This window comes from Mytilus edulis, chromosome 7, assembly GCF_963676685.1.
Source record: "Mytilus edulis chromosome 7, xbMytEdul2.2, whole genome shotgun sequence".
Lineage (NCBI taxonomy): Eukaryota > Metazoa > Mollusca > Bivalvia > Mytilida > Mytilidae > Mytilus > Mytilus edulis.
The window spans coordinates 7,344,189-7,371,235 of record NC_092350.1 but is presented as its reverse complement, the minus strand read 5'-3'; the positions used below and the strand labels follow the sequence as shown (position 1 = coordinate 7,371,235).

At 32.2% G+C, this 27,047-nt stretch overlaps 2 protein-coding genes across 12 annotated transcripts in view; one reads left to right on the top strand and one right to left on the bottom strand.

Moving 5' to 3' along the window:
• The window catches only part of LOC139529837 (LIM domain only protein 3-like), a 122,377-nt gene extending 119,230 nt beyond the window's left edge, over nucleotides 1-3,147 (top strand). For all 11 annotated transcript variants that reach the window (XM_071325752.1, XM_071325757.1, XM_071325756.1 and 8 more), the window contains one exon: nucleotides 6-3,147. In XM_071325752.1, the coding sequence (XP_071181853.1) occupies nucleotides 6-195 (190 nt within the window). In that variant the 3' untranslated portion in view covers nucleotides 196-3,147. The remainder of the gene's footprint in view (nucleotides 1-5) is intronic.
• Nucleotides 3,148-16,956: 13,809 nt separating this feature from the next.
• Nucleotides 16,957-24,617, bottom strand: LOC139529836 (intraflagellar transport-associated protein-like). Its single transcript, XM_071325751.1, has 7 exons — nucleotides 24,529-24,617; nucleotides 22,786-22,934; nucleotides 21,700-21,875; nucleotides 21,184-21,246; nucleotides 20,210-20,279; nucleotides 18,618-19,012; nucleotides 16,957-17,172 (listed from the first exon to the last, which is right to left on the bottom strand). Exons 2-7 carry the CDS (start codon nucleotides 22,925-22,927, stop codon nucleotides 17,026-17,028), a joined length of 993 nt encoding a protein of 330 aa, XP_071181852.1. The 5' UTR covers nucleotides 22,928-22,934; nucleotides 24,529-24,617; the 3' UTR covers nucleotides 16,957-17,025.
• Between the last annotated feature and the right edge of the window lie 2,430 nt (nucleotides 24,618-27,047).

The following is a 27,047-nucleotide window of genomic DNA, read 5'->3' as shown; positions in this document are numbered from 1 at the left end:
TTCAGATTTTGTGTTGGAGACAAATTCTACTTGTGTGATAACAAAATATTGTGTGAATACGATTATGAAGAAAGAATGGTCTTTGCTAACATGCCATTTAATTACAATGCACTGACTCAAATCAAAAGACAAACTCAGAGTCTCAGTGACGATTTGTCAAGCGGATATGGAAGTCCAAGTCCAGGCTCTTTATGAACTAGGGGATATAATGATATGTACCGGTTCTATCATATGTGATGTCTCCCATTGGCTGCAGGTCATAGTTCAGGAATCATCAGTATCATTAAAATGATTGACAGTCCAAACTTTTCTTCACTACTATAACATGTAGAAAGTTTTTCTTATTATCAATATTGTGGTTTCTTAACTGTTTTACATAAATACAGATTTCAAATTTACTGAAGCATATTAATCTTATGTATGAAATTGAGAATATGTAAATTTTTTCTCCCCAAAAAAAAGAAAATGAAATGGAAGTTTTGAACAGAAATATTTTGTTGTTTTTGTAAAGCACTTATGTAACTTTTTGTGTACTTTTTCTTAGTAATGCATGTACATAAGTATGACATTTTCTAGTCAAAAACATTCATAAAAAAATATGTAAATCGTTAAAACTTTACTTGTTTATAAATTGTATTTATTATTACAAAAGACACCATATTCTTTAATGATAAGGACATGATTTTTTTCTTTTTGCAAGGACACTGTTTTGTCCATAAATGATATAATTCATACCTAAGATACAGGATTATTTTGCTGTTTTTTATCAGTAACTATCGGTAAAAAACAACAGATCAATTCTTCAAGGACTGGAAAATTTTAAGTATGCCAAATGAGACTTGATTATTGTGAACTTTATATGGGAGATACATTGTATGTACATTCCCAGAGTATGGAGTTCAAGTGATTATATCTGAATGAATGATAATGTTTCTTGTGTGGATGTTGAGTAATTGCTATTTTTAGATATAATGATAGATCATGTGACTAATTTAATATTCAGATTCAGTTTGTTTGTTATTTGAAATTGAAGTATAATTTTACCTTTGTTAAAAAAAAAATGGCCGATCAGTGCTACTCATTTTACAAAATATTCTTAAAAAACAAAATAACTGTTATTTTTAACATTTCAGTTTAACTTTTTGACTATTTTTTGTACAGAGAACAGAGTGTCTGTATGAAAAGAAGAACATTTTATAATGGAATTACTTCAACTTATTGTGTTTTTTTCAGAAGTCTGATTTTTTTTTAATTATTTTCTTAGTCACTGTGCATATCATTATATATTTATATTTAAAATAAGATATATTAAATTTACTTTAAAGTGAAATCCAAAACAAACGTTGTTTACTTTCCAAGAGTTTAGTGCTAATTTTGTATATATTATATTATTACTTTATTTATAATGAAATATCCATACTTATAAATATTGAAATAAAAAAAAAAGATATGACAGGCTGAAAAACTTAGGATGGACCTATGGACTGGAATGAATTCTAAGGATTTATCTTTGGAGCCAATCCAATAGTTCATCCCTGGAATTTGTGAAAAAAATGTTAACATTCCATTTATAGTTTGTAATTTTGTGTTCATATTGTATACCTGAATTTTTATTTTTAAAATTGGAATTTTTTTCCTTAACACTAAATACCTTTTTTATTTTGTTATTTTAAAGACGTAGAAAGGTCTGTGTAGTGGATGGACAACACTTTAATTTTGATCATCCATTGCTTTAAATTTTAGAAGAAAAAAATGGTAGCTTAGTATGATATGTATTTTATATTTCTTACAATAAGAAACTCTTTTTGTTCTGAAATCTAGGATTTTTAGCCTTTGAAGTTGTAAACAGAATTGAGTGCAATTTTAAATGCAATCAAGGCATTAAGTTGGATTTATAATGTTGTAATTTTCATAGAATTGATCTTAATCCCTTATTTCTATATTATAAAGAAGTTAATGATGAAAAGAAACATTTTGACTTCTTCCCAATTGATGTCTCGACTTGATATGGAGATAAATCCTTCTTTGGCTAACATTATTAATGTATTAAGAGTTATCTGACTTTAAATATTGTACCATAGGATGGTATTCTGTTAGATGTGTTATTGTTGTTAGTTTGGTTAAGCCTTTTTAATATAGAGATATTTCTGTTCTAATGAAAAATTTTATTTCTCATTTTCAATTCCATTTGGTAAGTTGATACGTTCAAAGTTTTTGTGCATACACTTTTGTAGATTTTTCATCATCATAAATAGTTTTATTTTTCATTTGTAATAGGATTAAACAAGATTTTTATGATGTATTTATTTTTCTCATTTTTCAGGATTAAGGATATTTGATTTGAGGTGCAATACTTCATGCTGCCACATTTGTATGAATCTCACATTTCAACTAAAGGTCAAGGACTTTGATTTGTTTTGATACAGGGAGGGGGAGGGGGACATTTTCTTTTCTTGTGGATTCAAGAAACAAAAAACATGCATAGACTTTTGCACTAAGGAGATATTCTAATCAAATTACTGTGTTATATTTTCAGAAGAAATGAAAGGTGGTTTAGGACTCTAAACTAATTTTGTAGACTTGTATCTTTCTTTTACAAAATATTTTTTTCTAAATTTAGATTTGAAACTTAAAATGACAAGAAGAGAAAAGTATTATTAAACATTTTCAGAAAATAAAGAGAAAATTGAACTTTTTATAGCAACATTAAATCAGAATATTTCATCAATGTCAGACAATTTTACACTCAATATAGAGTAAATGTATTTACAAATCTGGAAACAACTTTCTGTTTTAAGTTTCTCATTTTCTTTTTCAATTTCTAGACACTAAACCACCTTTTCAGTTTAGATCCCTGAATTTATTAAAAAACAAAAAATGACCTTATGTAAATCTATAATACAAAAAAATATATTGGAGACTTTAATACTACATTACAAATTATAATTTTATCTTTATTTAGAGTTTAAGTCTTGGGATTTTTTTTTAGAATTTTATTATTTTACATCAAAATACAAGCTAGTCTATATGTTCATTGTTTGGTTGTATATATATATTATTGTATATATATACCGGTATATATGTATATATACTTACAGGTGATTTTTCTCTAGTCCAGATTCTTGTTGAATAAAAAAGTCAGTATACTATTCTTTTTTATTATCGTCAGCCATTTCTACCAAAGATACCATTCAATCTTTGAAATGTTATCTTTTCATGTTGACCCTAAAATGGGCAGTTTATATTAACAGCAGCCTCTGTCAAATGATATTTGCTTTCAGTTGTGGAGGGGGTATTATGTTTACCCTTGTTCTTGGTACGTCCATACATCTGTACATCCCAAAATTGGTTTCAGTTTTCTAACTTTAGTTTGTTGCACCCAAATGTTAATAAACTTATACACAATAATTATTCTAATGCAATAAGTTTGTAACTATAATTTTCATTGGACGTTGACAAATATTTTGAGGGGTTAGAGTCCACGTTCTACCTGTTCGTAACTAAGAAATCCACCATTTTAAATTCCGATTTTTTTTTTCGGGTATGTAGTTTCTCAAAAGATAAACAAGATAGTCAGATTTTGAGCCTCAAAATCTTCTTTTTGTCTATATTGAAACCTTTCTGAAGCGTACAAAAAGTAAAAATACCTTTAGTATTCATGTTTGACATCCAGAGTATACATATGATTGTTTAAGGATGCTAAAGACGATGCAACAGTTTCGCAGACTTTTTCATATATGCCATTTTTAAGCCAAAATATTTATTAAATGACATTTATTTTAATATGTGGCATTAAAATAGAGATAACTGTATTGTATTTTAAGCTTGCCGTTCATAAAACTTGATTTTACTGTAGCAAATATCCGTTTAACTATCTCTGCTCCACGCCACTTTATGTAATATATGCCAAAAAAGGGTTATGACCAAGATTTTGGCGATTCATTGCTGAGGAAATGTTATAGTTTATAAACATCAATTGCAAATGGTTGATGCTTCAAATGACTTGCATGCAACAAATGTCTCAATATAAAAACAAAGGGATTCTTATCTGGTGTTAGTAGCAGAGTCATTTTAACACTTTTCGTATAAAGTGTACCAATACGAGATATGGTATGATTGCCAATTTGACAGCATTCCTCCAACAGAGACCTAAGGTCAAGGATTTAAACAACAAATGGGCAGTGTATGGCCTACAACAATGGGCGGTACCAATACCATTTGGTATTAAGCTATGAAAGACTCAACCATGATAAAATGTTTTAACAAAATAAAAAAAATAAAAACCAAAGGCTTAATTACTGATAAAATTAAAAACTGAACAATGGGGACAGCAACCTAATACAGCCTCAATTTAAAGGCTCCTGACTATGTACAAGGGCATACAGAATGTAGTAGGGTTGTACTTTTCTGTGAGCTTCCAACCCTTTCCTCACCTGAGAAGATGTTTTGACTGCACAACATAAGGACAATTAATCAAAATCATTGGAAGAGGTACTAAACACATACAAATCATTGGAAGAGGTACTAAACACAGACAAATCATTGGAAGAGGTACTAAACACAGACAAATCATTGGAAGAGGTACTAAACACATGCAAATCATTGGAAGAGGTACTAAACACAGACAAATCATTGGAAGAGGTACTAAACACAGACAAATCATTGGAAGAGGTACTAAACACAGACAAATCATTGGAAGAGGTACTAAACACATACAAATCATTGGAAGAGGTACTTAACACATACAAATCATTGGAAGAGGTACTTAACACATACAAATCATTGGAAGAGGTACTAAACACATACAAATCATTGGAAGAGGTACTAAACACATACAAATCATTGGAAGAGGTACTAAACACATACAAATCATTGAAAGAGGTACTAAACACATACAAATCATTGGAAGAGGTTAAACACATACAAATCATTGGAAGAGGTATTAAACACATACAAATCATTGGAAGAGGTACTAAACACATACAAATCATTGACATACAAATCATTGGAAGAGGTATTAAACACATACAAATCATTAGAAGAGGTACTAAACACATGCAAATCATTGGAAGAGGTACTAAACACATACAAATCATTGGAAGAGGTTAAACACATACAAATCATTGGAAGAGGTATTAAACACATACAAATCATTGGAAGAGGTACTTAACACATACAAAAATCTAACAAAAAGACCCCCAAAAAACAATGTTCCCATCTAAGAGTACATTCAGTTAATGGTGGCTAGTTCAGAGTCAGTTCCAACTAAAAGCAAAACCACATTCACAGAGTCACAGAGATGAGACTTAAGCTTGTTATTCAAGACAGTTGTGTCAACAAATTGTTTCAGTTTGTGGTAAGGTAGAATTAAAGGTAATAATGAATGGTAAGCCAATAATGTTTGGTGTGCACTTATATATTTGCATCAGCACATTTCATTTCTCTGTGGAGATAATATGACCCAACTTCAACATTTATGCTTCATTGAATTTCTGCAATGTTTGCTAAATTTGAATTTGGTGGTAAAGCTAGTTAATAGGAGCCTCAATTTGTTTTTCACCCTTAGATTGGATTGCTTAAAAGTTTTACTTAGATAATATGTTCAATTATAATTTTAAATCTTGCATTTCACTATCAATGTCTGGTGTATGTGTTTCATACTTGACCTCATCCTCATGTCTTAGTTACTGCTTTAAATACTAGAGGCTATAAAGAGCCTGTGTCTCTCACCTAGGTCTCTGTGAATATTCAACAAAGGACACTCTCCAACATTGTAGACGAGAATAGAATTCATGACAAAAATCTCTGTTTTGTTGATCTTGTAGTTTAGTTAAATTGCCTTTATCATCTTTGCTTAAAACATAAAAGAGTTTAAAAAATCTCCATTTAAGGGTAATCACTCCCATAAAGAGTGACAGTCTTTTAACTATATTGGTAAAATTTGATTTGTAAGAAGATCTTGCCTTCTTGATATTTTTTAAAAGGTCTTATTTATTTATTATCATTTTATGCAAAACACATAAAAATTGAAAAATTCAATACCTCCAGTAAGGTGTCATCAGATGATTCCTTCTTAATTATTGTAATTCTAGAGGGGCAATAACTCTAATAAGGAGATGGTTGACTGATGATTTCGAACATTAAACGTATTTGTAGACCTTGTTTTGCTGATCATTTTTGCAATTAAAATTTTCTCTCTATCTGTTATAGTTTTAAAGATATAAGGCAAAAACGGAAAAAAAATAAGATTTGTCGTTTAAGGCTGGCTACAGTATCTATGGACAATAGCACCTCGATATGAAGTCGTCTAACAGTTTTGACATATTTGGACAATTGGTAGCACTCAACATTCTGAACCTTTTGCCTAGATTCAGCACATATAACTGAAACTATAGAACAAAACAATAAGTCGTGAGTAAGACAAAAGTCTTCAAACGAAATCATAAAGATCAGAATACTTCAATGCTGAGACTATTTTAACAGTATATATAGAAGTCTTAGTTCAATGTCATAAAGTATAAAACTCGACTTTTTGATACTGTTATAAATGTACTCTTGCATGATTAGTTAACCTTTATCATATATTTGTTGTAAACTTTAAACTAATTTCGTAGTACATCTGGTGTCCTGTCCTCGTCCTGTCTCGCCGTCTTATAGGATATGACAGTCATAGCTGCAGGATCTACATGTAAATCCTAGCCGGCAATCCGCTTGGAGTTGTCATAGTTGATAACATACAATATATAGGTATGAAAAAAACAATGACAGACAACGGAGATTATATATACTATCTTAGACATTTATATACAACTTATTATTCATGAAACTAATTTGAAAAATATTAAAAGTCGTTTTCTATCCGGCCAAACGCGTGCTGATTTTGTAGTTGTAGGCTTTCTAATTTTCTATGAGGGATGAAAGTATATGTGTTGCCAATCATGATACAATTCTTCTCAACAGAAAAAGATGTAAAAACGGATTATAGAGAAAAATGTAATTTCCTTTAATATTTTAGGATATAATGGCCACATTCTTGCTGTCAAGATGTCTATCAGCTTAATGAAAGTGAAAATATATGTTAATGAACATCAAAGCCCCCGTTTTTGTCAATAGGAAATCTTTTCAATAAAATTCATGCGGCATTTGATACAGACGACAAAAATGATTTTTACTGTCAACAAAGTGGTTAAATGGCTGAAGCGATCAATCTGTCCACGTGTAACATGTCAAACTCGATGTAATTATACAGAGATTATTCTCATTGCTAATTAAAATATTTAATTTTTCCAATAATTTTTCACGGCTTAAATGGTTAAATGGCTAAATAATGGGAAGTAGTGATTGAATGTATTTTTGTTCTTTTAGACGGATGTTAAATTTCAAAATAAATAATTTAATACAACCCATTGATAAACCAAACACATATAGACCAAAATTCGACCAAAACTGGCTGGTTTCTTGAATATTTTATTTTATCACAAATTTTATAAAATATCAATGACAATTAAAACCATTAAGAACTAAGTATTTAAGCTCGAGGGTATACAAATTTCAGAAAAAAATTAAACATTTGTTTTTCATTACAAATTTTATTTATTGCCTTTTGTAGTTGTTACTTTATCATATGGTACAAAAAAAAATAATTCGTGTTGGCCCCAGATGACTTTTAAAATGTAAACATCATCTAAAAAGTTCCAAATTATCTCCCTTTGGTGGGAAATGCCATTTTTTGGCTTTAAAATTGAAATATCTCTTTTAACTCATCGGTGACCTATATTTTTTAATATAATTTCGATATATGCTTTACTTAGACTAAATTATTGTAAAGTTTGAGCAATTTCTGTAATAAATTTCTTTTTTTATTTCGATATTACCTTTATTTCTCCTATTAGTTCAACAGAAAAAAAAATACTTTTACAAAGATGTACGCTTCTTTCGAAGGCAGATTGTGAGCGCAAATGAACGGTGACCCCATTTTTTTTATTTTATTTTTCTCTTAACTATAAGATAAAGTTCATTTATAGAAAAATATTGAGAAATCCTATATAAAAAAATTTGACCCGCGAACCCCCCTTAAATAGAATTTAAACATCATCTTCTATAGCCTGTCTTCTCAAACGGTCGCTTTTACAGTCCAGTAGCACATCTCTAGTTCATAGTTACAAGTGACAATGGTTTTCGCGGAACACGTTTCTAATGATTTAAAAATAAATTGCACCGCTGCAAAGTATATGGGATTATTAAAACTATTGAAAACTAAAAATCAGAGAATTTACAACAAAAACAAAAACAAAACACGGATGACCACCACTCGCACTATCGTTTTCTATATTCATTGGGCAGTGAAATTGACACAACATCGAAGATACAACATACGAACCGATGACATGTTCGTGTCATTCCCCTAAATTTATTTGTGCACATTCAACACTTTTATCAATGAAAATGAAAGAAATTAAATTGGTAGAAGGGTGGAGATTGAATAACATGCGCTTAGAACGACAAAAATCTTCACACGTGCACTTTATAGACTGAGAAGTAATAATAATCTTTTAGGAACTGTTGCAATGGCATTGAGACTTATTTCAGGAACAGACAGTTTTGAAGCCCGGAATCAACGTGCAGTTACAAAAACGAAATGCCTAAATCTATAACAAAATTGTTCGCGTTCTCAAATTAATCTTATTTATACACTTGGCATAATTTTTTGAGCACACCAAAGAAATTGAATGATATTATAAACGTCGCAGTTTTTTTGTCATTTGGGTTCTATAACAGACTTACAGTGACGTATATAACGAACGAATCAGCGAGGAAAGCATACATGTATGTTTCAAGCGTCTGTACCAAGTGTACACAAAATTACTGTTTCAAATATACATGTATATAAAATAAGTGATAAATTGTTTTTAACAATGGTAATTTGTCTTTGTCCTACGTCACAGTGCATTCAGCATGAGAATCTTGTTAGGAGTAAACCAATCTTGGGAAAGTCATTATAACACTAATCCACGTATCTAAAACATCACAGTTTTCCCTTCCTATTTAGATGAAAAAATAATTGATTTACAACCGACCTCATCAACAGAATACTTTCTATCCTTAAGAAAATGAAGAAGCTCCTGAAGTTATTAGAATATATTGTAATCTCAGCCTTCTCATTGGGTAACGGCTTCAAATTGTCTCGGCTTAATGAGGTCTTCTTTAAAGATTAAAATTGTAATTTTCTACCAATGTAATTTTGAACGTTAATGCCCAGAATCTAAGTCGTGAAACTGTAATTTCCACAGAGATTTCAATGATTTGTATGTTCAGATATAATTATCCTATAATTACTACTGACAATAGCTTGTGAGGAAACAGTCAGGGAGGGGTGAAAATTTATCACCAGTCAATTCTAAATCGGCTAAAATATATTTGACGCATTTGTTTCTAATTCGAATTGGATTTTTAATGGAATATTGTAAACCGTCATCAGGTCGTATAGCTTTACAAGCTTACTTCTATCTCATTGTAGAACTTGGTTGTTTATTTAGAAGTCAAAGACCTGAATATCTGGTCATGTCACTTCCAGTTCGTGTCTTGTCTGTGAAAATCAAAACCAAAACCTACCCACGAATATCAGGATGAGGCAGGCGGGCACTGAAGTACCCTAGGTGCATTACAAGATGTGTTGAAACTAAAGTATTTCTCAAGATAAATATTATACCCTAATCGGTTTTCAAAGGTACCAGGATTATAATTTAATACGCTAGACGCGCGTTTCGTCTACATAAGACTCTTCAATGACACTTAGATCAAAAAAGTTATAAAGCCAAACAAGTACAAAGTTGAAGAGCATTGAGGACCCAAAATTCCAAAAATGTTGTGCCAAATACGGCTAAGGTAATCTTATTCAAAGTTTTGTTTCAGAAAATTTATAAAAATGGCCATATAATTGATATGCATGTCAACACCGAAGTGCTGACTAGCTGGTGATACCCTCAGGGACGAACGTCCACCAGCAGTGGCATCAACCTAGTGGTGTAAATAGTTATCAAATATACCTGGATTATAAATTAATACGCCAGACACGCGTTTCGTCTACATAAAATACTCGGATAACAGGACAATATAAGAACAAACGGTGATACAATGATTCGCTGAGCGCAGCCTGATACGACCGCAGAGGTCGAACCCTGAACAGTTGGGGCAAATTTGAACACAATATTCAAGCTTGATGCTGTGAATTTGGATTGTGATAAAATTGTGACATAATATAGGTTTCTGACACACAATAAATGTGGTCAAAGATCTTACAAATCTATTGTGCAATACTGTGCAATTGAAGATTTCTTCAAACAAAATATGAATCTCTTAAAAAAAAATGTAAACAAAAAATCACCCCCCCCCCAAAAAAAAAGCTTATTGAATTCCCCCTTGAAGCAATAACCCTAAAACACAATCCCAGCCTTTCCTTTGTAGTATGGAACCTTGTAGTACATTTCAGAGAGATCCATACACTTAAACACAAGTTATTGTCTGGAAACTAGAAAAATGCTTCTTTTTAGCCCTTATTTTGCCCGTAATTCCTACATGTTAAGGGCAATTAACCCAAAACTCAATCTCAGCTTTTCCTTTGTTATATGGAACATTGTGGTACAATTTCAGAGAGATCCATACACTTGCACAAAATACAAGTTATTGTCTGGATACTCGAAAAATGCTTGTTTTTGGCCCCTTTTTGGCCCTTAATTCCTGAAGTGTTGGCACCATAACCCATACAATGAGACCCAACCGTCTACTGGTGCATGGTATTAAACATTTTGGTACAATTTCAGAGCAATTGAAATACTTACACACAAGTTATTATCCTGAAACTAGAAAAATGCTTGTTTTGGGCCTCTTTTGGGCCTCTTTTGGGCCTTTTATTTCTAATCGGTTAGGACCAACATCCCCAAAATAAATCCCAACCTTCCTTTTGTGGTATTGAACCTTCTGAAAAAACATAAATATATATTCGCTTAAACTAAAGTTATTGTCCGGAAACCAATGCGTCTTCGGACGACGACGACGCAGACGACATCATACCATTATACGATCCCAAATTTTTTTTTACGGTCGTATAAAAATCAACAAAAGCACGAAATCATACATTGGTTTAGTTGCTATTGCATCGTGGTTTATGTTGAGTTTGATTTAATAAAAAGGAAGGTGTGGCATGATTGTTAATGAGACAACTCTCCGCAAGAGACCAAACGGCACAGAAAACAACAACTACAGTTCACCATACGGTCTTCAACAATAAGCACTTGAAAGCCCATACCCCATAATCAGCTATATTCTTTGTTCTCTTTAAAAATAATTTGAAAAGGAACAATCAAAATGACAGGATGCTCTTTCAGTTGTCATTCAGCATTTATGACTAAGTTACATGTGCAGAAATGCGAAAGACTTGTTACAATCAAAGTTGCATATCGAAGCAGTGACCTATTAATGTTTTTTCATATTTCTGCAAGAGTTTGTTCCGTTTAAAATCGTTAAATGTCTGTTAAAAGCAAGGACAAACTGAAAACAGTTCCTGAACTGAAAATGAAATATTTACCAAGAAAGTCACACCTCTATGATGAAAGGTAATATTTTCAGTTTGTATACTGAAAGTCATATATACCTAGCGGGTACAGTTTGAAAATAAAATAAATCATCTATAACAGAAGCTAAACAAATTATGAATTATCTAAACCTTATCATCCAAATTATTTACGACTGAATGATGTTAATACCACTATCACTTATTTTATCGTACAAAATATGATGTTGTCATTACACGTTCTAATTTCTCTTTCATGTTTTCTTTTATTTCGTCTGTCCATCCAGACCTACCAACCAGAATCAGACAACTTAATCAGAGACCCAACCGAGAGCTACTTAAGCTTAAACTTTATAGAAAAACAAAAAATAGTTAGAAAATCAATAAATTTTGACTTCTGAAAATTCTTATCCTCTCCTATCATCTCTAGCAGTATGATCTATTTATTTTGATGATAAAATTATATATCCTAATGTGTTTATCATCGTTTTAATAGATTGACTCTGACACTAAGTAGCAGTAGAAATGGTTTACTGTAAAGATAGTACGTTCCCGATCACTGATAACATAATTATTTTAATTGTTTTTTTTAAGTTGATATAACTATATTAATACTGTCTTAATTGACGGGTATTATTGAAAAGTCACGTTTACTACCAAACTAACCATTGGATTTCAGCTACACTCAACATGTGACAAGCAAGAATGAGTATTTAGACACGTCAATGTTTCATCAAAAGTTCATTTTAAAATGACCACTCGATTTCATTTTAATTTGTTCACACGTTTACATGGTAGTATACTTAGTAATTTGCTCTTTATGATAATGTATGAAATAAAATGATGATGGTTAACCAAGAACAAGTACCTGCTCGTCGTGGGAATATTCTCTACGTACCTAAATCCATTGCCCGAGCATGATCTTCCTATTGCATTGGTCTCATACCGGTGTTATTGGACAGCCAATCATATTTATTTTCAAACAAATCTTAATGAAGCCTGAATTTTTATTTTAAAAAAATGTGTTAACAGTTCGTTTAAAACCCGTTTTAAAGACTTTCATTCATAGATTGCTAAATGACAATTGTGAATTTCCCCTTTCTGAGTTCTAATACAAATTTGTTGAGTAGAGTACCATTATTTCACAGTAATTAGTTAATAAACGGCTTTATATGATATGTACCATACACTTTCTGTATCTTATCAATGCGTTGCGGAAAGCAAGTCTGTATCTTATGCAATATAAAAATCAAAATATGTGATATGATTGCCAATGACAAAACCATATGCAATGCAAGACCATAATGATCTGACATAAAAGACAACAAGAGAAAGAGGAGGACAAGTTCACGTCAACATAAATGAAACTAACGGATTCTTGAATTTAAATTTTTTGGTGGTTAATTTCATTGTTGTTACTTTGTGCCAACATTACACAAGGCCGTAATAAAACACATACAGTGTACATTTAGACATATAAGACTTTTACATATTTTTTCCATTATGTCAATATACCCAGAAGCTGGTAAGATGATCATCTCTCATATGAACAAATCAAGTGTGTGCCAAGACTGTGTAACAATGGTTATACTTAAAGGACAAACGTAAACACATCAGATCAAGGGCAAACACCACAGGACAAATGTTAACATCACAGGACAAATGTAAACAACACAGGACAAATGTTAACATCACAGGGCAAATGTAAACACCACAGGACAAATGTTAACATCACAGGACAAATGTAAACACCACAGGACAAAGGTAAACATATCAGATCATAGGTAAACACAACAGAACAAGGGCAAATACCACAGGACAAAGGTAAACACCACACGACAAATGTTAACACTACAGGACAAATGTAAACAACACAGGTCAAAAGTAAACACCACAGGACGAAGGTACAAAACAAGACAAAGTTAAACACCACAGGACAAGGGTAAATAACAGAAGACAAAGTCAACATCACAGGACAAAGGTAAATAACACAGGACAAAGGTTAACACAACAGAACAAGAGTAAACACCACAGGACTACGGTAAACACCACAGAACAAATGGTAACGTCACAGGACAAATGTAAACACCACAAGACAAAGGTAAACACATCAGATCATAGGTAAACACAACAGAACAAGGGCAAACACAACAGGACGAAGGTAAACACCACACGACAAATGTTAACACTACAGGACACATGTAAACAACACAGGTCAAAGGTAAACACCACAAGACAAATGTTAACACCACAGATCGAATGTAAACACTACAGGATAAACATAAACATCGCAGGACATAAAATTAACACCACAGGACAAATGTTAACATGCACCACATGACAAAGATAAACACCACAGGACAAAGCTATTTACCAACGGACAAAGTTAAACAACACAGGACAAATTTTAACACGACAAGACAATTGAAACACCGCAAGACAAAGGTAAAAACCAGAGGAAAAAGGTAAATACCACAGGGCAAAGGTAAAACCACAAGACAAATGTGAACACCACAGGACAAAAGTTTACACCGCAATAAGAAGGTAAACACCGCAGGACATAAGATTAACACCACAGGACAAAGGTAAAGCCCTCATGACAAATGTAAACACAACATGACAAAGATTAACGCCAAGGACATAGGTAAAATTCACAGAAAAAGTATAAACACCACAGGACAAAGGTTAACACCACAAGACCAAAGTTAACACCACAGGACATTAGGTTAACACCACAGGACATTAAGTTAACACCACAGGACAAAGTTTAACACCACAAGACAAAGGTAGACACCACAAGACAGAAGTAAACAACCCATGACAAAGGTCAACACCACAGAACAAAGGTTAACACCACAAGACAAAGGTTAACACCACAAGACAAAGGTTAACACCACAAGACATCAGTAAACACCCCATGGCAAAGGTCAACACCACAGAACAAAGGTTAACACCACAGGACAAAGGTTACCTCACAAGACAAAGGTTTACACCACAAGACAAAAGTAAACACCCGATGGCAAAGGTCAATACCGCAGGACAAAGGTAAACATAACAGGACAAAGGTAAACATAACAGGACAAAGGTAAACACCACAAGACAAAGGTAAACAGTAAAAGACAAAGGTCAACACCACAGGACAAAGGTTAACACAACAAGACAAAGGTAAACAACAAAATACAAAGGTCAACACCACAGGACAAGGGTTAACACCACAAGACAAAAGTAAACACCCCATGGCAAAGGTCAACACCACAGGACAAAGGGTAACACCACCGCAGGACAAAGGTAAACACAACAGGACAAAGGTTAACACTACAAGACAAAGGTAAACAACAAAAGACAAAGGTCAACACCACAGGACAAAGGTTAACACCACAAGACAAAAGTAAACACACCATGGCAAAGGTCAACACCACAGGACAAAGGTAAACACCACCGCAGGACAAAGGTTAACACAACAAGACAAAGGTAAACAACAAAAGAAAAAGGTCAACACCACAGGACAAAGGTTAACACAACAAGACAAAAGTAAACACCCAATGGCAAAGGTCAACACCACAGGACAAAGGTTAACACCATAGGACAAAAATTAACACCACCAGACAAAAACACCACAAGACAAAGGTTAACACCACAAGACAAAAGTAAACACCCCATGGCAAAGGTCAACACCACAGGACAAAGGTTAATACAACAAAACAAAGGTTAACACCACAGGACAACAGTAAACATTTCATATGTGCATATTAACATAAACATGAGAATTTAATTTAGACTATCTTTACATTTTCAAGATAAAAACAATTAATGTATTTTATCTTTGTTTTTTATAGATATAAGAAAAAGAATGGCCTAATCTATATAAACAAGAGGCTCCGAAGAGCCTGAATAGCTCACTTGTTATGTTCCATAATGATAATTTTGCTTTTCAATATATATTTTAAATGGGTGTCTTAAAAATTCCATTTAAATGTTCTTTGTATCTGTCATATTTTCAAAAGCGAAAAAAGTGCATTTTACCCCCTATGTTCCATTTTAGTCATAGTGGCTATGTCTCTTGACGTACAAGGAAATAAAATTTATACTAGATATTCTGCAACTCATTCAGCCTAAGTTTTGCTGAAAGTGATTCAGCAGTTTTAAAGCAAGCAAACTGGATGAACAAATTCAGTAAATTGTCTTTAGAGGGCAGTAAATCCTTAAGGGGTCCATTGACAATTTTGGTCCCATAAACTTTTATGTAGATCTTACTTTGCTGAACATTTTTGCTAATATTCAAGATAATAACTAAAAACTTCTAAAATTTCCTTAAAATTATCAATTTTGTGGCAGCAACCCAACAATGGGTTATCAGATTCATCTGAAAATATTAGGGCTGATAGAACTTTACCTTATAAACAATTTTACCTCACATCAGATTTGCTCTTAATACTTTAGTGTTTGAGATATAAGCCAAAAACTGCATTTTACCCCTATGTTATATTATTAGCCTTGGCGGCCATGTTTTTAAACGAAACATAAAATAAAACACAAAGTTTATATACCCTAAGAATTATTCAGCTAACGTTTGGTAGTAATTGCTTCAGTAGTTTCAGGGGAGAAGATGTTTGAAATAGTTTACCGTTTGTTTTCTTGTTTCAATTGTTTTACATTGTTTTATCGGGGCCTTTTATAAACACCAGACGGACGAGGGATACCAGGTGATAGCACTTTCTGAACGGTGAGCGAAAAAGAATGCATATGCATGTGCATATTAAATATTAAGTGGAAGAGAGGTGAAAGAAACCAAAGGGTAATTCAAACTCAGAAGTCAAATATAATTGACACCAAGGCCAAAATAGAAAAAAGACCAACAGACAAATAGGTGGACCATACAAACCTCAATTAAAACTGGGGGTGATCTCAGGTGCCCAGGTGTGGAATGGTAAGCAGATCCTGCTCCACATGTGGCAACCATCCTGTTGCTCATGTGAGTTAAAACCCTGATAAAAAGCCATTTCCTTAGGTCTCATTTGGGGAGCAGGGAATTGGGTTGTAATTACGACAATTGAAGCATATCTGCTATCATCTGTGAAACAGATATTCCATAACAGTCAACAAGCTTGTGATGGCATCCATACAATTCACAAATGGATGACTCCAACTTCACCACTTAGAACAATTGGTTTAATAGCTTCTTTTTGAGAAGCAACCTTTTATCAAGAAAATTGTGATAGCAAAATACAAGCCCTGGAATAACATATCAACTGGGAAAAATGCTCTTTATGTAGGTGCTGATTGAATGGTGCTACATGGTATTTTCTGCTTAATAAATTGGAATTAATTCTTTCAATTTTCATGGTTTTTTGGTTTTAAAACATTACAAGGTTAAAACATGAACAATATTTGTATTAGTATTTCTGGCATTTTATTATAAAGGACGGAATGTTGATTAAAAGTTTTCATCTGAAGTATCATGCCTTGACATCAGTTCTTGGTAGAAATGATTTCAAATGTGCAACTTCCTTCATGGTGAACTTTGGAGTTAATATAACATTGTCATAATCAAAATCATTGTCCAATGAAAATGGTTCTACTTCGTCTGATGTATCTGGACATATCTAAAATTAGAAAAAAAAATATTCACAGAGTATAAATATATGTCATCATGATCAAAATTAAATCAATGAATTAGTTTTCTGTGCTCTTGTAAAAAGTCCATTAGTTGACTGAGATGTTTATTGTTATTTATTAAAAGTGAGATTTACTGTTTTTCATTTTTTTTATGTATAACATGAAGATAAACCATAAATTTAATTATTATACTTCACATTAAAATGGCATATTTTGATTGGCTACTACGAGAGTGTTAATTAACTCTATCACATGGCTGAGCAGGTGACGTTTTTTTTTAATGTTAGTTACCCTTTCGTCCAGACCAATCAGAAGTCGACAATTGAAAGGACAATGAATTGAATTTACATCAAATAATTAAATATATGCTTAAGTTCTACGTTTTCGCTCAGATTTTATCATTTGATTAAAAAAATAAATCATCTTGCCTCACAGAAAATACTTTGAAAACAAGAATGTGTCCCAAGTACATCCGCCCTATCATTTTCTATGTTCAATAGACCATAAAAATTGGGGGAAATCTCTAATTTGGCATTAAAATTAGAAAGATCATGTCATAGGAACATGGTTGCTAAGTTTCAAGTTGATTGGACTTCAACTTCATCAAAAACTACCTCGACCAAGAACTTTAACCTGAAGCGGGACAAACGGACAGACGAACGAATGAACTGATGGACGGACAGATCAGAAAACATAATGTAATCTTGATCAGTAAAAGACAATAATGATAGGACATTCAGTATAATTAATTAAATAACACATAGCTGAGAGGGTGATAGAGCAGATTGGTACCCCTCAAAAACGCATTGTCAACCTTGGCTTTGCGGCGGTTGACAATGTTTTCTGGGGGAAACAATCTGCTCTATCACCCTCTCTGTGTTATTTATATAATGTTCAATGAAGTGTAAGTTCTCATAGCCTTGTACATTTACGTCAACTTCAGCAAAACGAAGGAATCTAATATTTAATTGCAAACTTGCACTTCAAAATGGCTTCCTTCAACAAAAGTTGGTACCCATGAAAATAAATGAATTCAAAGTATGTTTGATTTCACTTTAAACCATATTCTGAAATCAATGGAATTACAGAACTACATTTGATTGATTTTTTGAGTTTTAACGACTATTTCAGTACTATCGGCTATTTTATGACAGTCAGTTTTTATTGGTGGAGGAAGCAGGAGTGCCTCAATAAACCCTCAATCTTCACCTCTGGCAATCCTAGTAAACTAAAGTCAAATGTGACAAGCAGGATTCAATACTCATTTATTAATAAGATGGTTTTGGAAGTTATTTTGAGTCAATTATAGCATCTCACAAAGTTTTATAGGAATTTAGCACATTAATATTTGACTTCAGGCATATCCAAAACTGATTTTTAAGATAGACATCAGATCATTTTTTTTTTATATATGCCATGTGTCAGTACCAACCTGTTCTCTCTGATCATGTGATCGACTTGTCACCACTAAAAAATCTAGATTTGTATGTGAAGTTATGTTCCTCCCTGTGACCTCTGACTCTGGCTCCGCCTCTCCAGGGTACAATGACATCTGACTAGTCTTATCTCCGACTTCTATAACGTCTGAGTTTTCATCAGTATTTTCATTCTCTGAACTGTCTGATACCAAACGTTTGTCTTCCTTTACTATTTCAGACATTAAATCAGGCTCCTCAGTTGAATCGTCATTTTTCATATTCTCTGATGTATGATTGGAATGAACTGTCGTTGTTTCCATATTTGTTAAACAGTCCGAGTTGTAATTTCCATAGCCAGTGTTGACATCAGGAATATCTGGTAACAAGTCTTCATTCTTTTCATTTGACTCTAAGAAACAAATAAAATGTTTTAAACTTTTTATTTATTCTTACAAATTAAGTATTTTTTTAGAGTTTACTATGTCCACTTATTACCATTTATCTGCCACATCAAACTCTATCAATATGATATGAACAACTTTACTCTTTTGATGCACATCACAACTGGACAGTGATTTGTGTGCATCTTAAAAGTACTATCTAATAATATCTATGTTTATTGTTATTGGTATATATATATATTGATATACTTGTTGTTTGATTGTATTTGAATTATCTCCCCTTGACTCAGGTTGACATTTATTATGTGATTCTGTCCAACATGTTATCTGTTAATGATCTCTGGTGGCCTCTCCTGGTACCTCTCATGTTCAACATCATTGTATAGGAAGTGACGCATCTGGCTAGAGGAGAAGGCTGATGCCATCATTAACCTTACCAACATATTCAGGTATTCTAATCGAGAATGACAAAGGATGTGTATGATCGAGTAGAAAATTTATAACAATTAGCATAGCTAACTTTTTAATTTTAGACTGTTATTGAAAAATTTAATATCAATATATATGTTTTATGAATTATCTATATATTTATGTATCACAATGCTTGGTGTATTTTCAGATGAAATAAGAATAAATTACAAAAAAAACTTTACTCTTTTAAACACCAAATAAAAATAAAAGCCAAAACTAAGTAAAAATGTCTAATGAAACGTAAACATGATGCACCTATTTTGTTTATTTGTGTCTTTAGAGTACACACTCGTACAGCGGCATACAGACCTTTTTCTATAATAATGTTTATCTTTTAAATAAAGCATAAAAATAACATGTGCCTTACAACTTTAGACCAGTACAAGATGCAGGGGGCTGGTGGATTGAGCCAATATTTAAAGGGGGTTCCAATCCAGAAGCATTTATCATCAAAGAAAAAGAGAGAGTTTCAACCCCCAACCCCCTTGGATCCGCAACCTTCTTTTTTAAATGTGTAACTCATTTCTTGGATGTTTAAGTCTTGATTGTAATAAATCTGGTTTTTTTTCCAAGACTCCAGTTTTGCCTGTTTTTATTACATTGCTTTGTAATTGTCAGATCTTAAATCCTTTATAACTTCTTCTATTGATGTCTGATAAACTGGGTACAACTGTTCATAGTTCTTAGGAAATAATTACCAGGAATTAATGATTTGTAAAACACAATATTTTTACCTTGTCCAAAGCTTGCTATATATCCCGGAACCTCCTCATCTGACATGTCATCCTCAATAAAGTTGTCCAACTAAAATTAAAAAACACATGCTAACACTTATAAATGGACAAAGGGAGGTAATTTCTCAATTTCTACTGTTAAATATTCTCACATATCATTTTTGTTGGGACTATTAGATAATGACTTAGCTATTCCAAAACAGTATAAGTTATGGTAACAGTGATTTATTCAATTAACTGAAAGGCTAAGGTATAATTGCTTGATAATTCTTGTTATGGGCTGTAAAATTATCAGTTGAAAATTCTACTACTCAATTACTGGTATTGAAATGCTTTATTCAAAGAGAATTCCTTGGAGCCCACCATATAATAATCAGCCTGTCCCTTTCCCAAGAAACTTTTTTGTGTTCATATCTTGGTGTTTTTAATGAGGTTGTAAGATTTTGGTGGTCTTGATTAAATGTATGCAGTGAGTGTATCCTCCCCTTAATTATACCAGCATTGTTTTGTTGCACTGGTTCATGTCTTGATACATTGTACTTATACAAAGAGGGATAACCCAAACCATTATCAATTTTTTTTTCTTAATTTTTTTTTTCACACAAATAATTATAAAGAATTCCAATGGATATTGAATGCTTTATTATGGTTTAATGTCTTTATTTTAAACCAAAAAACAGCTATAAAAAATCCTTGATTTCTATTTTTGTAAACATTGTATTGCTGGTCATTTTTTGTTCAAAACATTTTCTGCTAATTACTTATTATAATTTCAATATAATAAGTGAAGATGTCATACATGTACATAAAGAGGCATGTAGGAAGCAATGTGATATTTTCTGTGGAAATCAACAGAAGGTAAATCTTGATACACTAGCATTGTATATACTGCGAGATTTTCTCCATCTATGAATTCAAAAGGTATCACAATACTTGAGAATTATCAGCAAAATCAAACAAATAATGTTTCTAACCTTGACTCTAGATGAACAATCTTCAAAAGTCATTTCTGTTGCTATGGTTCCACTGTCAAGCACCTTAAAAACAGTCATCAAAATCTTATTTACAATAACAGTTTCCAATTTGTTTTCAGTTTTAAACATTGAATTTTGTAAGCTTATAAATTCATATAAATCAAGGGATGTGTTGTAAAAGCCCATCATAAATCTGTGCATGTGATGGAATACATGAAAACGGCCAGTAAGTTATTTCTGTAATCTTTTGGGGGATAAGATATGATTGCACATGTATGACTTATCAAATCAAAATAAAGTAAATTTTCAGATACACATGTATACAATATTACAACATTTTTAAATACATGTATGAAATTTTCAGGGCTTCCAAAAATACTTGAGCCAGCCTGACATTTGATGTATTATCCTGATTTTAATCTCTTAAGACTAAGAAACATAAGTTAGGATTTAACTGTGAGTATTGATGTTAATGTGCATATTTTATGCTTCTTTCAATTATCTTAAATATTTAACCTCTTCTTCCAGTTCATCATCAGACATTATATGTGTATTCTTGTCAGCCTGTAATTGCTCAGCTTTGTTTTGCTGTAATCTCCCTGATTTGGTTTGTGATGGCTGTTTCCTCTCAACATCCTCTGTTCTGAGGGTTTTTGTGGTGCTTTTCAGTTTCTTAGGCTGATTAACAGTTTCTGATTAAAACAAAGAATCATCAAATGATTATATACCAATAATGCACACAAGTTCAGTCGTACTTCACTGAGATATACCTCTAAAATATTTAAACTTAAACCACATATTTGACATTATATGTCCCCATTCAAATGAATTGATCGGCAAAAAAAAAAGGAGGGGGGGTTCCAACCCCGGAAACCCACCCCCCCTGGATCCGCCAATAGACACTCTATCCAGCCAGATGTGTCATTATTATTTAATTTCAACGTTCAAAGTAAGATCTACCACAATAGGTATGCATACAATATCCAATATATAGTTAGATATGTACGTTTGTAGCAGTCCTTATTAAGTTGAGTGGCCAATAAAATCTGTTCATTCAAGCTGTAGCTATTTAGAGTAACTTACATGCATGTAAAAAATGTATACACAAATGTACATTAATTTGTCAAATCTGTCAACAAACTCATGATCAATAATACATTTTGTACATGTATAAAGTTTAACTTTTTTTCTCACTTTTTTTTTAAATAGCTGTATAAATGAAAACAGCACTTGATATAAACTTTTATGAGACTAAAGTGCCTCTGTAAAATTTGGATTTACCTTCAGCAGGCCTTGGAATGCTCTAAGCTGATATATGAAGACCAAGGATATATACAATACAATATTTTATTAACGTCTCACCTTTTACAAAGCAATACATAACACATATAAGAACCAAAATAGCTGAAGAGCTTTATATAAACAAAGAGTACCTACAAATACATTGTAATAACCAAATCCATATAAGCTTAAATTTGCCTTAGGGATTTGAAACCTAAGTTTCTTAATAATTTATCAATTCATAAATGGACAATTAAAAAAGAATGCTAGTATCTGATATTACTCAATATTTTAATTGAACCAAATCTGTAACTTACAAACCTTTAGTTATGTGCTGAAACCCATTGATGAATTCGTCATATGACTGTGTATCTTGTCCCATCACTTTGTTTATTGCCGATGTCATTGTATCATTGAGACAGTTAACATTGTTTTCTTCTGAAGCTGTTAGCTCTCTGGCCATGGTGATTCTACAAATTAATGTCAAATATACATGTACCAATGGGGTGCAATTTCAAGTAATATATTAATGGGCCAGGGGTGCAATTTCAAGTTATATATTAATGGGGTGCAATTTCAAGTAATATATATATATATATTAATGGCCTAAATGTTCATAACTGTTCATCTTGGATGGAGACGTGTCTCATAGTCATGTACTCATAACACATCTTCTAATATCTATCATCTGTTCAGATGCTGTGAAATTCGTAAGAAATATATGAATGGGAAATTTTTTTTATATCAATGTAAAAGGCTGTAAAGTTTGTAAACTCTGAGATTTAGCATTTTAGTAAGAAGTTTAGCGAAATGTATATGTTAAGACCCCCTCCCCCTTCTTTTTTTGAGCACTTGATGATTTTTAATTAAATAATTTTCTATTCAGATCCTATCACAGGGGTTTGTTACTATATCTGCTTTTACTATCCAAGGAAACCCTTAAAAAATCATTGTAGGGGTTCCCATGGATAATAAACCTGTCAAATAGTAACAAACCCCTATGTCCCTATTATAAAATAATTGTAATAACTATGTTTAACTGATAATTATATCTGTCAAACCTGAGACATATATATAATATACTGCCAGATCTGACAAAAGTCATATATATATACAGAAATTATAATTTATATACTAGTAGGTACAGACAAGGATTTGTTTAGTATTAGTACACAGGGATTGGGTCGAGGTCTTTAAGAGGTAATCGATTAAATTACAATTACTTTGCTAATAAAATGTAATTGGTTACATTACAATTACACCTTATTTCAAATGTAATTGATTACATTAGATTACTTTTCTTTAAAGTAATCATTATTACTTTGGATTACTTATGATTATACATTGTATATATTTCAAAATCAAAGAAATTTTTATAACTTTTTATCCTCACAAATTATTTTGGGGATTTTTTTAAAGCCAGAACTTTAGACATTTAAGAATTTAGACAGTGTTACTGTACATGTGTAAAGTTTGATAGCATAGGTATGTCTTATAAAAGCTCTACAGAGCTAATTATGGTATTGTTATACATGTACTAATAGTACTATTGTTGTATACTAATAGTACATGTACACATCCTTGTTGTCCAAATAATTAGGTCTCAAATAGTTAACGTTAATGTTATTTTTGGAAAAAAAATAACTTGATTCGTCAAAATCAGTTGATTTTTTTTAAACGTCCAAAAGAAAGTGTACATTTTATAGCCATGCAGGAAAAATACTGTTGACATTGTCTGCAAAGACTTATAACCATGATTCGTCATGAAGATACACCCATTACAGCCTTTAATCCCTATTTCTGGTAAACATGGTAAATGACGTCAAAAAGACATACTTTTGCGTTGATGGACATGACTCGAAAGTGGGCTATTATTTGGAAATTTAACATCTGTGGTATAGAGTATAACATTTTTATTTTAACATGTTTTTGTGACTGTGATTCAGTTAGCTCAAGCAGAGACATATAGGTTTATTGGAAAATAAAAATATTCTATTCTATCTTATTCTATACCCCTTGACTTTATCCTCCCTTAAAAGGACGTAAATAAAATATTCATATTACCTGAATACCAATCTGAATATTTGTTTACTAAAATTTAGACTGGTATTGTATGAAGATTTTAACAATAGTGGTACCAGTACACGACAACTCGTACTCTCTACCAACTCGTACCATATTCTTACCAACTCGTACCTCAGACTACTATAACACATGTGTTGTTTTCATTTATTTTTTTGGGTGGTGGAACTGTTCGACATACGAAAGTATGTTTATCCTATAAAGGGTGTAAAGATCAGAGAAGAAGAAGAAGTTAGTGTGGTCTCAGCTCGTACCCATGATTTATTTGATAACATTTAGTAGGAATCTAAAAAGTACTACTGTTAGGAAGAGACTGATTTCATTGAGCCCAAAGACTTCTAAAACCATACAAAGTCGGAAATATTTGTGATATCACGTATTAATCTAGTGTTTTGTGATATCATGTATAAATCTAGTGAATCTGAACCAGTTTAAAAGTATGATCAACAACTAAAATGGCAACTCATACAGATGTGGCTCCTTCATATATTAAAGCTTTTTTTTATTTTTTTTTATGTTTTCCATGCAACTTTAAGAACGAGTTAAGCTTATTTTTTCGTATGCTTTGCAAATGCTTATAATCTATACAGTGGCGGATCCAGAACTTTTCCTAAGGAGGGGCCCGCTCCAGTCATTCTCCAATGATTCCCTATCAACCAAATTTTTCCCACGAAAAGGGGGGGGGCTCCCCCCCCCCCCCCCCCCCCGGATCCGCCTATGCTATATTAGTGCTTTATTTGTTGTGCTGACTTTTATATATGAACTTTTTTGCGTATGCAATATAGCTGTCTATGTATTGTCTATTGTGTATGTTATATATGTCCTAGATGTTTTTATTTTGTACGGTTTGTTATTGTTGCCAAAAAGCGAGCTGATGTTTGTACTATTTCATCATGGTAAACCGACTTAACCTAAAAAAAAATATAAAGTCATATACAATCAGCATGACTTTGTCAAATGAAAATATGAATACTAAATATCCAGAGCGAGAATAAGGGGTAGTGTGTTCTATAGTATTGTTTTATTTCCAATCATTCAGCAAATGTAGAGCAAATTTAAACCCCAATAATTACTTTGTTCATGTATAAATAAACGTTTGTATCAGAGATTCGCTAATTCCTTAAAATTGTCATATATCTATTTCAGATGACTGGACGGACGCCAAGTAATGAGAAAATCTAAAAATATCTGATCTTTTTAACATGCTAGTTCACAAGGGGACAGTCCGAATAGAAATGTGTCACTCTATCGGCTCGCGGACTCAATATTTCGACTCCAAGCAACAGTCTTTGCTGGTTTTTAGTTTCTTTGATAATGCCATGCGCTTAGTGTAAGAATCAGTAAATAACAATTTTAGAGTCTAGTTCAACTCTTTTTGTGCTTCAAGCACTGACAGGAGAACAGAGGCTGTTTTTTAAAGGTTTAAAAGAGCCTTGGATATATAAAATGATGTATGCCAATAAAAAATGTCTTCGTGACCCATTTTGTATTTTGCTTGTAATTGGTAAACATGTTTATTGATTTGACTGTTGAAAATTATCCATGAAATGTTAGATACCTGCACCCTACACACATTACTACCTTCGAAGACTGATAAAACAATTTGTAAGGGTTCCGCGGAAACCAGTGTCTCGCCTACTTTTGATGTTAATCACACACTCATCAAAAATGATGAAAAAAAATCAATAAAATTATTCCTCTCGATACTATCTTTTGATTGTCAGAAGCTTCTGTCCTAGTTTGGTAAAAATCCAGGCTAGTTTAAGAATCTTAAAAATGTTTTAAATACTTTAACTGCAGACTGTATGTTATGTTAACTAGAAGAAAAACTAAGTCCATTTATAAGTAAAATACGGGAAAAATGGAATTTTATTTTTACAAAAATTACTTCTGGATACTATCTCAGTTCTGATCATAAACAAGCTTGTGGCCAAGTTTCTTACAATTCCAGGATAGTTTAAGAAAGTTATTAAAATTTTAAAAACTTTAACCAGAGTGAATGTAATGTTTCCTGGCAGAAAAAAACTAAGTCCATTTATAAGTAAAATACGGAAAAAATGGAATTTCATTTTTACAAAATTTACTTCTGGATACTATCTTATGAACATAAACAAGCTTCTGTCCAAGTTTCGTACAATTCAAGGATAGTTTATGAAAGTTATTAAAATTTCAAAAACTTTAACCACAGAGTGAATATTTGTGGACGCCGCCGACGACGCCGACGGAATGTAGGATCGCTATGTCTCGCTTTTTCGATTAAAGTCGAAGGCTCGACAAAAACCACAGGCACTCGTCTCAGAATTTCCCCCCCTATATACCTTTATATAACACATATATTATTATATTAAGGTATATAGGAAAACAAAATTCTGAGACAAGTGCCTGTGAAAAAACCATATGATACGAATGAACTACAAACTTGACAGCAAAGATACAGAAGAAACATTAGACCAAGAAATTTATATAAGACTGGAAAGCAAATTTTTTTAGAATGAAAGAAA

Excerpts from the sequence above, each read along its gene's own strand:
- LOC139529836 (XM_071325751.1), bottom strand. The coding sequence starts at position 22,927 with ATGGCCAGAGAGCTAACAGCTTCAGAAGAAAACAATGTTAACTGTCTC. Across the intron at positions 21,247-21,699 it reads ATGATGAACTGGAAGAAGAG|GTGCTTGACAGTGGAACCAT; the intron begins GTTAAATATTTA and ends ACTGTTTTTAAG. Across the intron at positions 17,173-18,617 it reads CACATGATCAGAGAGAACAG|ATATGTCCAGATACATCAGA; the intron begins GTTGGTACTGAC and ends TTCTAATTTTAG.